The 12,051-nt window shown below is 36.9% G+C and overlaps 1 protein-coding gene across 1 annotated transcript; it reads left to right on the top strand.

Annotated features, from left to right (window-relative positions):
* The first annotated feature begins 3,339 nt into the window (after positions 1-3,339).
* On the top strand, positions 3,340-11,724 carry LOC141331897 (tripartite motif-containing protein 16-like protein). The gene is made up of 6 exons (XM_073836940.1): positions 3,340-3,988; positions 4,091-4,177; positions 8,672-8,902; positions 9,399-9,552; positions 9,880-9,939; positions 10,379-11,724. Exons 1-6 carry the CDS (start codon positions 3,398-3,400, stop codon positions 10,897-10,899), a joined length of 1,644 nt encoding a protein of 547 aa, XP_073693041.1. The 5' UTR covers positions 3,340-3,397; the 3' UTR covers positions 10,900-11,724.
* Positions 11,725-12,051: the final 327 nt, after the last annotated feature.

Genomic DNA, 12,051 nt, shown 5'->3' with positions numbered 1-12,051 from the left:
GTATCATATTTGTGACTCTGGACTACAAAACCAGTCTTAAGTAGCACAAGTGTGTTTGTAGAAATAGCCAAAATACATAGTATGGGTCAAAATTATTGATTTCTCTTTTATGCCAAAAATCAGATCTAATTCCATCAAGATATTTTGTAAATCTCCTACTGTAAATATACCAATATATAATTTTTATTAGTAATATGCATTGCTAAAAATGTCATTTGGACAAGTTTAAAGACAATTTTCTCAATATTTGGATTTTTTTGCACCCTCAGATTTCAGATTTTCAAATAGTTGTATCTCAGCCAAATATTGTCCTATCCTGGAAAGCTTTTTTTTTTTTTGTTTACAGCTTTCAGATACTGTATAAATCTCAATTTAAAAAAAATGACCCTTATGACTGGTTTTGTGGTCAAGGGTCACATTTGATGGTCACATTTTAACAACAACAAAAAAATATATATGGATAATCAAGTAAACCTAAACTACTTTGGTCCAGTAAGTGTTCAAACTGAAATATTACCAACAATATAAGTTATTCTTATATTTTCTTTACACAAATTTCACAGCAAAAAGACTGATGCTGGATTTGTTTACCATTATTAACAAGGGCCTTTTGTCAATCAGACAACTGATCAGTAGATGTGTGCAATAGTTTTTTCAGCAAAGTTTCGGTTATGCTGTAATTTAGAGGCCTTAGATATTTGCATATCAAATATGATACAGTAGACTTTAGAGGGTTAAGTAATCTCAAGTAAGCCAAAGTGATGTTCTCAATATAATTGGGCTGTAAACATGAGGCAGATGATAATCACAGCTATGTTGATTTGGGAACCAATAAAATTAGACCTAATACACACAGAAAACTGTTGCAAATTGACAAGTAAGTGACCTTGGATCATTTTAACCTCTGATCCTAAGGCAAAAGCATATACAAGAGCAAACTCTAGTGAAGAGCATAACATGGTCAGGTCATGGTCAGGACTCTGTACTAGTTGTCTTGTTCACTTTCTTCACCCGAGATGCAACATTCAAACCACAGGACTGTTTGACACATTACAATTAAGATTAATGTAGGGGATAATGCAGTCAGCCATTATTATAAAATAAATGTTGCAATTGGTAATGACCAGACAACTGTACATTTTCCTGCTTAAAACTTTGCTGCTTCAATATATAGGCATGACATATTGAGAGAATATGAATGGAAATCAAGTTTCAGGGATGGTGATCAGAATGACCCTAATAATGATGAAGTCGGCCAAGGATCAGACACATTTCCAGGTGCATAGTAAAAATGCATTGGATGTTTGGAAAAGTAGTGCAGTACGTTTTTGTGCCTTTATAGGTTTAGAGGAAAGTAAAAATAAAAATGAGCATTTTATCCCAGTGCAGCTTTAAACCTGTTTTACCCTACTGTGTAACAGTGTATGCAATGTTCACATTATATTTATTTAGTTAGTAAGTATAGAAGCTATATTTGCACACATTTTGATATATAACATAAATATAAATATAACAATTTAACTGAGCTGTGTTTTCAGTCATGCTATGTCACACTCCCACCACAAGACTGAGCTGTTGGTGTTTGACCACATGTGAAGTTGTTTCTTCAGTAGAACACAAACAAAGATTTTTAACTGTTTAACTGTTGCAGTCCGTCATATTATGGCAGTCAGTGGGACCCAAATGAAACCCTGCGACTTGTGGCAAAACATTGTTGGACATTGTGGTGGATCAGAGGTAAAAAATTATATAAATACATTGTTTGGTGTGTTAAGTGTTATTAAAAAATACAAGACGTTCCGCACTTTAAAAAATCTCAGAGGACGTGGTTGGAAGCCAAAAGTGACACCTGTGCTGGCCAGGAGGATAGTGAGAGAGGTAAAAAAGAATCCAAGGATCACCACCAAGGCCATCCTGATGAATCTGGGCTCTGCTGGTGGCAACATCTCAAGGCAAATAGTCCAACGGTCATTGCACACCGCTGGGTTCCACAGACGCAGACCAAGGAGGAGACCACTTCTCCAGATAAGGCACACAAAAGCCATCCCCCACAAATGTTTGGGAACTTAATGTTTTGTTTGTTTGTATTTTAGCCAGTGGACCAGGGAACCTAATCACAGTAAACCATGAAAAATGAGCAATACATCAAAATTCTCTACAACAACATCAGGCAGTCTGCAGAGAAACTTGGCCTTGGGCACCAGTGGACATTTCAACATGACAATGACCCAAAACACACAGTTTAAGTGGTAAAGAAATGGTTAGCAGACAAAACATTAACGCTTTGCAGTGGTCCAGCCAGAGTTCTGACTTAAATCCAATTGAGAGTCTGTGGAGGGAGCTAAAGATCAGGGTGATGACAAGGAGACCCTCCAAACTGAAAGAGTTGGAGCTCATCGCTAAAGATGAATGGGCAAAAATACCAGTGGAGACATGAAAAAAGCTGGTCAGCAATCATAGGAAGTGTTTGATTGCTGTAATAGCCAAAAAAAGGCTTCTATTGATTATTGAGAAGGGTATGAATAATTTTAGACATGCCACTTTTGTTCAAATGTAAATAAAAGCTGATAAATATATATTTCTTCCCAAGATGCCTCTTGTACATCGTCTTATTATCTTTTGGGAGAAGCCTGTGTCATTTTCAAAAAAAAAAAAGCCAAAGCCAACTAACAACGTTTACACCACATATTTTCCTGATGTAATTGTATTAATTATATTTATCAAACATTGAATCAGATCAAAACCTTTTACAAAGTTGTCCTAAATCCAATACGTTCTTTTCTTAGGACATCTTCGATTAACTTTTTTGATCCACTTCAAATGTTGACTGCTATAGCTTAGCTATGGTATGAATTTAAAATTTCGCAAATTTCTAATGTAACATAAGCCTATTTAATTCATATTTTCATATTCTTGCCAGTTATATAGCGCCTGAATGTAGAGTAAGTGTTCAGATCTGTTCAGAATTATTTTATTTTTCTACAAATAAATAATACCAACCAAATCCAAAATCAATGTGCAGCGCATGCCCACTGAGGACATCTACTGGTCATACACGTTTACGGCGATGCATGCGTGTCAGGTTTTAAATAAAATGCTGTTTAACTCAATAACACCAAATTCCCATTTGTGTACACTTTTCTTCCCGCCTTAGTCCAATCTCCCGAAGAACTGACGATCCTTCTGTGCTCATTTAGAGTTAATATGTCTGAAATACAATCTACTCCTTAACTGGAGAATCGCTTCAACCGGAAAAGATTTAAAGACAGCCCCGTTTTGCACACGTCTCTCCAACACAGAACCAGTATGTCAGGTGATCTGTTCAGAGAAACCGAAACTTAAGTGTTACTGAGCTGTTGTTTGTCTGTATTCACCTGTGTACTGTACATAAAGTGATATGGCAGAGGCAACTATTTCTCAGGACCAGTTCAGCTGTCCAATCTGTCTGGAACTGCTGAAGGATCCAGTGACACTTTCTTGTGGACACAGTTTCTGTATGAGCTGCATTACAGGCTGCTGGGATCAGGATGAACACAAGGGAGTGTGCAGCTGCCCTCAGTGCAGACAGACTTTCACGCCAAGACCTGCGTTAGGCAAGAATGTAATGCTTGCTGAAATGTTAGATAAACTGATAAAGCCCAAACTCCATACTGTGGTTCCTGCTCAGCACTATGCTGGACCTGGAGATGTAGAGTGTGATGTCTGCACTGGAAGAAAATGCAAAGCTGTGAATTCCTGTGTTGTGTGTATAGAATCTTACTGTCAGACTCATTTTGAACGCCATGAGGAATTTCATTCAGGTTCTGGAAAGCGACACAAAATAACCGATGCCATAGGACGACTCCAGGAGATGATTTGTCGTGAGCATGAGAAGCTTTTGGAGATTTACTGTCGCACGGATCAGCAGTGCATTTGTGTGCTGTGTATGATGAATGAACATAAAACCCATGACACTGTCACAGTTGCAGAACAGAGAACAGTGCAAGAGGTATGAACTTATCTTTTCTTTCAGTCATCTGACGCAATACACTTGGTCATGGTAGTGCATTTGTGCATTTCATTTTACTGGTTTTCAATTTTTGTCCTACAGAAACACTTGAAGGAGAGACTAAGGCAGCATATCCAGGAGGTTGAGAAAAAGATTCAGGAGCTGAGAGAGGCTGTGAACTATCATAAGGTGAGTTTTGAGAAGAACAACTGCTGGCAGTAACTGAGCTTAAAGGGATACTCCACCCAAAAATGAAAAGTCTGTCATCATACATCCACCCTCATGCTGTCTCAGATGTAGGCCCACTGTCACTGTCTATGTCTGTTATTTTCAAGCAGAGAAAATGATTAACCTCTATCTAGTCCATATAATGCAAATGGGATGGGTCACTAAAAGTTGACGTTTTAAAAACCATGCAAAACAAACTCAACAATAATTCATCTGAACAAAGTTAATAGATTAATAAGTGTGTTCAGAAGTGAAATGATAGGTGGATGTGAGAAAAAATGAAAAAACAAAACAAAACAATAATGGTTGGTCAGAAGTGATGGTTTATTGTTCAAAAGGTTTAAAATATTAGTATTTCTCTCTCTCTCTCTCTCTCTCTCTCTCTCTCTCTCTCTCTCTCTCTCTCTCTCTCTCTCTCTCTCTCTCTCTCTCTCACACACACACACACACACACACACACACACACACACACACACACATACACACACCCTATTATTTAGCCTCAGAGGACAATTGTTCATCAACTGGATTACTGTCTTGCTTGCTTTGTATGGTTTTTGAAGCATCCACTTACATTATATGGACTCACAGAGATTAATTATTTTTCTAAAAAGCCTGTGTTTCTCGAAAAAAAAAGAAAAGAAAGAAATGATCTCAGACAGCAATAGGGTGAGTAAATGATGAAAAAAAAAAAAGTTTTATTTTTGGGTGAAGTATCATTTAACCCAGCAATAGCTTACCACAGTGAGGGAAGAATTATTTGATCCCCTGCTGATTTTGTACATTTGCCCACGGACAAAGAAATTATCAGTCTGTAATTTTAATGGTAGGTTTATTGTAAAACAGAATAACAAAAAAAAAAAAAAAGTCAAAAAAGTTATAAATTGATTTGCATTCTAATGAGTGAAATAAGTATTTGATCCCCTATCAATCAGCAAGAATTCTGGCTCCCAGATGTCTTTTATACAGGTCATGAGCACTGCTTAGGAGGACTCTCTTAAAGGGAAAGGAAATCTTGCAAAACATGGCTTAGTACCCAAAATTTTTGGTCAGACGTTTCTTGTAGTTGGCCACCAGGTTTGCACACTCTTCTTTTTGTCCCACTCTTCTTTGCAGGTCCTCTCCAAGTCATTAAGGTTTCGAGGCTGATGTTTGGCAACTCTAACCTTCAGCTCCCTTCACAGATTTTCTCTGGGATTAAGGTCTGGAGACTCGCTAGGCCACTTCAAGACCTTAATGTGTGTCTTCTTGAGCCACTCCTTTGTTGCCTTGGCTGTGTATTTTTGGGTTACTGTCATGCTGGAATACCCATCCACAACCCATTTTCAATGAGGGAAGGGGGTTCTCACCCAAGATTTGATGGTATATGGCCTCGTCCATCGTCCCTTTGATGCGCTGCAGTTGTTCTGTCCCCTTAGCAGAAAAACACCCCCAAAGCATAATGTTTCCACCTCCATGTTTGACGGTGAGGATGGTGTTCTTGGGGTCATAGGCAGCATTTCTCCTCCTCCAAACATGGCGAGTTGAGTTAATGCCAAAGAGCTTGATTTTGGTCTCATCTGACCTCAACACCCAGTTCTCCTCTGAATTAATCAGATGTTTACTGGCAAACTTCAGACGGGCCTGTACATGTGCTGTCTTGAGCAGAGGGACCTTGTGGGCGCTACAGGATTTCAGTCCTTCACGGCGTAGTGTGTTACCAATTGTTTTCTTGGTGACTATGGTCCCAGCTGCCTTGAGATTAGGGGTGGGAGAAAAAATCGATTCTCTGATGCATCGCAATTCTCTCTTCAACGATTCTGAATCGATTCTCAATATTTCAGAATCGATTCTGAGCTTGTTTTATTCCCTGCATATGGCACGTGTGCGCGCTAGAGATGCGGCAGGCTTCATTGCACAGAATTTGCACTGTGAGACACATGCGCACTGTTTGACAGTGTGTGCTTCCATCCGCCGTGTTTTTACTTAGATACGCTTTCATTTATGCCGTCTGGAATGCAGTACTATTAGATGGACGAAACTCGCCCACTGACAGACTTTCGCGTGCGCTTTGTGTTTGTTCGTCCTAAAGCTTGATTGGATGCGGTTAAATGCACTTGCATTTTCGAATAGTTTTGTATGAAACTGCACATACAGTCAGTTATGTTTATAGAATAGGACAAAACATCTGATATATCGAAATAGATCTGTGCATTAGTGGCGTTCTGTCCATATAAGCTGCTAATGTTCCGCATACCCAGGCTGTCTGAGAGAATGCGTTCACAGGTTAATATAAACATGATTATAAGTTGCTGTTGATCCCTTATCATTTAAGATGTAACTGAAAGCTTAATAAAGAATTGGGAATACGTACATCAAATTATTTATTTGCCAAACAACGGTAATTTTCTGTGAGTCTGTAATGTCAGTTACGGAAGTCTCCGATCAAGCCGATTCTCAGCATATATGTCGCCTCCGCTCTATTGCTATGACTCCTCAGGATTGATGCGCATTCTCTGATTGATGCGCGTGATTTAATTTGCGGGGTAAGCTGTCCGCGAAGCGCTCACCAAAAGCGGAAAGATGCGCTGTTGCTGCCAAACCTTGATTGCCGAAAATCATATTGTGTTTAATGCATAACTAACTCGACTAAATCAAATTAAAAAAAAAATTGTAACTGTATATTTTCATAATTTCTCAACAATTCAAAATGTGAAAGTCCACTGAAAAAAAAAAGTAATCTATAATGTACAGGGGGAAAAGAGGAAATATTAAAATATGATTTCTTCTCAGATTTCATTGGTGTTTGCAACGTTACTTGGCAATATTCTAAAGATATTATTATTTTTGGTATAATTATTGGTTTATTATTGTTTTCACTGTCTATGATCTAATCAGTAATAATCAAACAGCAGTAATGCAACTATTTTCTGTAAACTTTCGGAAGAACACTTGTTTTAAATAAGTAATTGTTTTAAAAAGTACCTTGCTTATATAATTTAAAAAATAAATTTTGCACAAAATAAATTTGATATAAAATGTATATGAAAATGTAGCCATGTGCAGTAATATTGAAAACTGAGAATGTGACGCATCGTGATATTTAGTTGATCATGTGAATAGTAATTAAACTGAATCTTGAAACTAGTGAAGATTCACACACTTACTTTTACAGAGATTCCAACTATAAACAAAAAGCATAGAAATGGCAATTTTACATTTTGTTCAAATGTAAAGTTGTAAAGATGTATTTGCACAGCAGAATAATTGATTGGGGAAAAAATACAGATCAAGAATCGTTTTGGAATCGGGTCGTGACTCCCAGAATCAGAATCGGATCGGATCGTGGAGTGGCTGGAGATTCCCACTCCTACTTGAGATCATTGACAAGATCCTTCCTTGAAGTTCTGAGGCTGATTCCCCACTGTTGTCATGATCACTGAAACTCCACAAGGTGAGAACTTGCATGGAGCCCCAGACCGAGGAAGATTGACAGTTATTTTGTGCTCCTTCTATTTGCGAATTTTTACACCAACTGTTGTCTCCTTCTCACCAAGCTGCTTGGCGATGGTCTTGTAGCCCATTCCAGTCTTGTGTAGGTCTACAATTTTGTCCCTGACATCTTTGGTCTTGGCCATGGTGGAGAGTTTGGAATCTGATTGGTCAAAGTCCCTTTAAGGCAAGTCATGTCACTCAGCGGCCATCTTTGAAACACTACTCGGACAGGCAAGTGCAGCTCCTATCTGTTTGAACGGGGAAACATCAAATTCTCCAAAACTGTTCACCAAGCTTACGATGAAATTTCATATTTTAAATCTCCAAAGAAATTCGACAAGAACTACCTCATAAATATGGTTCCTTGAGCTCCAATAGCATTTAAAAACACTTATTTTTACGGCTAAATGAGCCAGTGCGCATGCGCAGTACTTAGCGCACATCTTAAAGCGCCGATTGTTTCAATAGCAACCCGGGACTTCTAACGGCAACTGCAGTGACGCGCTGACTTTACTAATCAACTATTGGTTCTTTCACTAAGAAGGCGGGGCTTGGCGGCCATAATGAACGTTGCATTTTTCCCCATTCAAAACTATACGAGTGACATGTCTTGGGTATTCTATAGTCTTTGGAGTGATTCATTGCTTCTCTGGACAGGTGTCTTTTATACAGGTAACAAGCTGAGATTAGGAGCATCTCAGTTTGTTACCTGTATAAAAGATACCCGGGAGCTATAAATCTTGGAGACTGATGGGGAATAAAATATTTATTTTACTCATTAAAATGAAATTAAATGTGTTTTTCTAGATTTTTTTGTTTTTGTTTTTGTTTTTGTTATTTTGTCTCTCACGGTTAAAATACACCTACCATTAAAATTATAGACTGATCATTTCTCATGTCAGTGGGCAAACATACAAAATCAGCAGGGGATCAAATTATTATTTTCCCCACTGTAGACTAATGATAATGAGTCTTTTACAGCGCTCTTCACAGGCAGCAGTAAAGGACAGTGAGATGATTTTTACAGAGCTGATTTGCTCCATTGAGAGAAGTCGCTCTGAGGTGACACAGCTGATAAAAGATCAAGAAGAGGCTGCAGTGAGTCGAGCTGAAGAATTCTTAAAGCAACTAGAGCAGAAGGTTGCTGATCTGAGAACGAAAGAAGCTGAGCTAGAGCAGCATTCACATGCTGAGGACATCTGCTTTCTCCAGGTAACAAGATCTTTGATGAATGGGACAGCGGTCTTTAGTAATGTTTTATAATAAATTAGTTTCTAAATTAAATATACACAAAAAACATCTTTACTGGGATATGTCCCATCAGCTTTAATGTGTAACGTATTCTTAAAAGGATAGTTTACTCAAAAACAAGATTTTTTGAAGAAATTTGGAAAATGGGGAATAGAAACTCTTGGGTTACAAACATTCTTAAAAATATTTTCATTTGTTTGCAGTAGAAGAAATAAGTTAGTACTTGTTTGAAACAACATGTGGGGGACTAAATAATGCCAAAATTCTCATTTTTAAGTAACTATCCCTTTAAGTGTGAGACTGGCGGTTCAGTTTGGATGAGGATGACATGAAGGGAGATGGTAGTTCTGTGACACAGCAGTCAGCATCACACTAAACAAACTAAATAAAATCTAAATGTCTTGTACTGACATTTTCTATTTTTCATGTGAAAATCCTTTGTTGTTTGTGTTTACAGAGTTTCCAGTCACTCTCTGTCCTGCCTATGGACTCACCCAGCATCAACGTTAGCTCTCTTCTCTCTTATGATAATGTACAGAAATCTGTCTCTCATCTGAGAAAGAAACTTGAGGATTTCTGCCATAAGGAAATACAAATGATGTCTTTTAGAGGTGGGTCAATGTGCAAGTACAAAGCTGCAATTACAAAGTTAGTTATATTTATTATATTATTATTAAGACTTTACTTAGACGTGCTGCCAGAACAGCAAAAAAGACATTTATGTGGAGAGCCATATTGGGTCAGTAAGCAAACACTTTTAGTTTTTGACCTTTTATAAGACCTTAAGAATAATCAATGTAAGATTGTAATTGTCTGTTGTGGTGAAAACTAAAATACTAAAATAAAATAAAAACACAATGCAATTACTATAAAATGCATGTTGATTCTTTTTTTGTTGTTGTTGATCTCACACGTCTAACGTTTACTGATTTTCATAGTGAATTGCATCCAGATAATTCCCTTTACTGAACCCAAGACCAGAGAAGAGTTCCTCCAATGTAAGTTAGCAATACATAAAAATATAACTAAAAACATTTTATACTTAAAAACACAAACAGGTTACACACAGGTGACAGGTCTGTTCTGAAGAACTATGCTAAATGGCAAAAATAGGCTGTTAGGCCAAAAGGGAAGAGAGAAAAACTTATGTTGTTGATATCACAGTTTGCATCTCCATTCAAATTATACAGTCTTTTGTTTCAGATTTATCTGTTACTTGATAATATGCAGGCTATGTGCGCTTAGTGTAAATAGACGCTCTATTTTTTGCCCTATGTAGCCCGTGTCATATAATTATGCACATGATTAAGCCTAGTTAATTTAAAAAAATAGTATGACTACAAAACAGCACCTGTGGCAAATAATAGACACACATTCATTCTTATGACATTAGTATCAGTAAAACAACCTTTCATAATTTTTTTCTTCCTCCATCAGATCGCAGTCACTTTACTCTGGATCCAAACACGGTGAATAAAAACCTCTGTCTGTCTGAGGAGAACAGAATGGCTACTCACACAAACATATTCGAGTGGTATCCTGATCATCCAGACAGATTTGACTATTGGGAGCAGGTGTTGTGTAGAGAAAAAGTGTGTGGCCGCTGTTACTGGGAGGTTGAGTGGAACGGGAGTGTGGGTATATCAGTTGCATATAAGAGCATTACCAGGAAAGGTGCAGGTAATGCATCTTTGTTTGGATGTAATGGTCAGTCCTGGAAACTGTCCTGTAATCCCTTCAGTTTTTCGTTCCTTTATAATAACAAAGCGACAAAACTGCCTCTAGTGTCCAGCTCCTGTATAGGAGTGTATGTGGATCACAGTGCAGGAATTCTGTCATTCTATAAAGTCTCTGATTCAATGACCCTCATTCACAGAGAAAAGACCAAATTCACTCAGCCTGTTTATCCTGGTTTCAGGGTTATTGAGGAATCATCAGTGAAATTCTGTAATCCATAAATATTATAGGTGTAAAAGTTAGGATACTCAAAGCATCTAACCAAATATTCTAGAAATGAAAAGTATCTACTTTAATTAGGCTTTTTTAAGAGTAAATATTGTGGATTGTATTAGTGTCTTGAGTAGTAGTTTTTTTTTTTTTTTTTTTTTTTTTTTACAAATTTTAGTAAGGACTATTGGCCCAATGACAGCATCCAATGGTGTGGGTGAAGTCTTTGACCTGTGCTCCTGCAAAGTTCATTTAATTTATCAGGATTCAGTTTCAGTTTTAGTCTCTGTGTTTAATATGACTCCAATTTAAAGTGATCATTACAGTTAGACTGTATTTCTAATTAAAAACTGATAACAAATATTGGTTATGTCTTAATTCAGATATTTGATTATTCTGGCTATCCCATACTTTTAATTATTTTTATCTGCTATGCTGATGTATATTTCAATGACATTTCTAGGATAACACTATTCACACTATATCTCACTAATCTGATGTGACTCCAGTGTGACATTGTTATGAAAATAATTTTGTTGTAGTATTCTATTCACTTTCACGTCGGCTAAAATGTAAATTTCTTTACTCAATCTATTGAGACCATAACAACTGAACAAAAAACAGCTTTCATAAACATTTAACTAACCAATAAGCATAAAGATATGCGCTTACTATAACAACTCCTTAAAAATCTTGTTCTGGTTTTCTTCTTTTCTATATTTCCCTTCAGCTATAGCTTGTGTATTAATCTAGCTTTAAAATTCTTACAAACTGTCATTTATGACACATTGCAAGTTGGTTTGAGTAAAAGTGTCTGCCAGTTGAATAAATGTCAATGTATATCCTGCATTATGTTTTTTTTTTCTTTATCGGATTTATCAGTTTATGTCAACTATTAGTTTACATCAGTTCATCATTTAGAGTGAAAGTAGCTATTTATACTGCATACAAACTTAAATAAGACATAAAAAGAGACATATTGTTCTAGATTATAATTAGTTTGGGCTGATATGCTAGAAAAAAGATGAAAAAATGTAATTTACACAGCCATAAAAATAACATCTAAAAATTCATAATATAGTGTATTTCTACATTGTGAACCAAACCTGTTCTCCTTTGCAATGTGTCTCATATTTCATTAACAGCCACCAGATGGAGACATT

This window comes from Garra rufa, chromosome 3 (assembly GCF_049309525.1).
Source record: "Garra rufa chromosome 3, GarRuf1.0, whole genome shotgun sequence".
Classification (NCBI taxonomy): Eukaryota; Metazoa; Chordata; class Actinopteri; order Cypriniformes; family Cyprinidae; genus Garra; species Garra rufa.
Note: the sequence above shows the minus strand (reverse complement) of the source record. Positions and strands in the feature narration are given on the sequence as shown.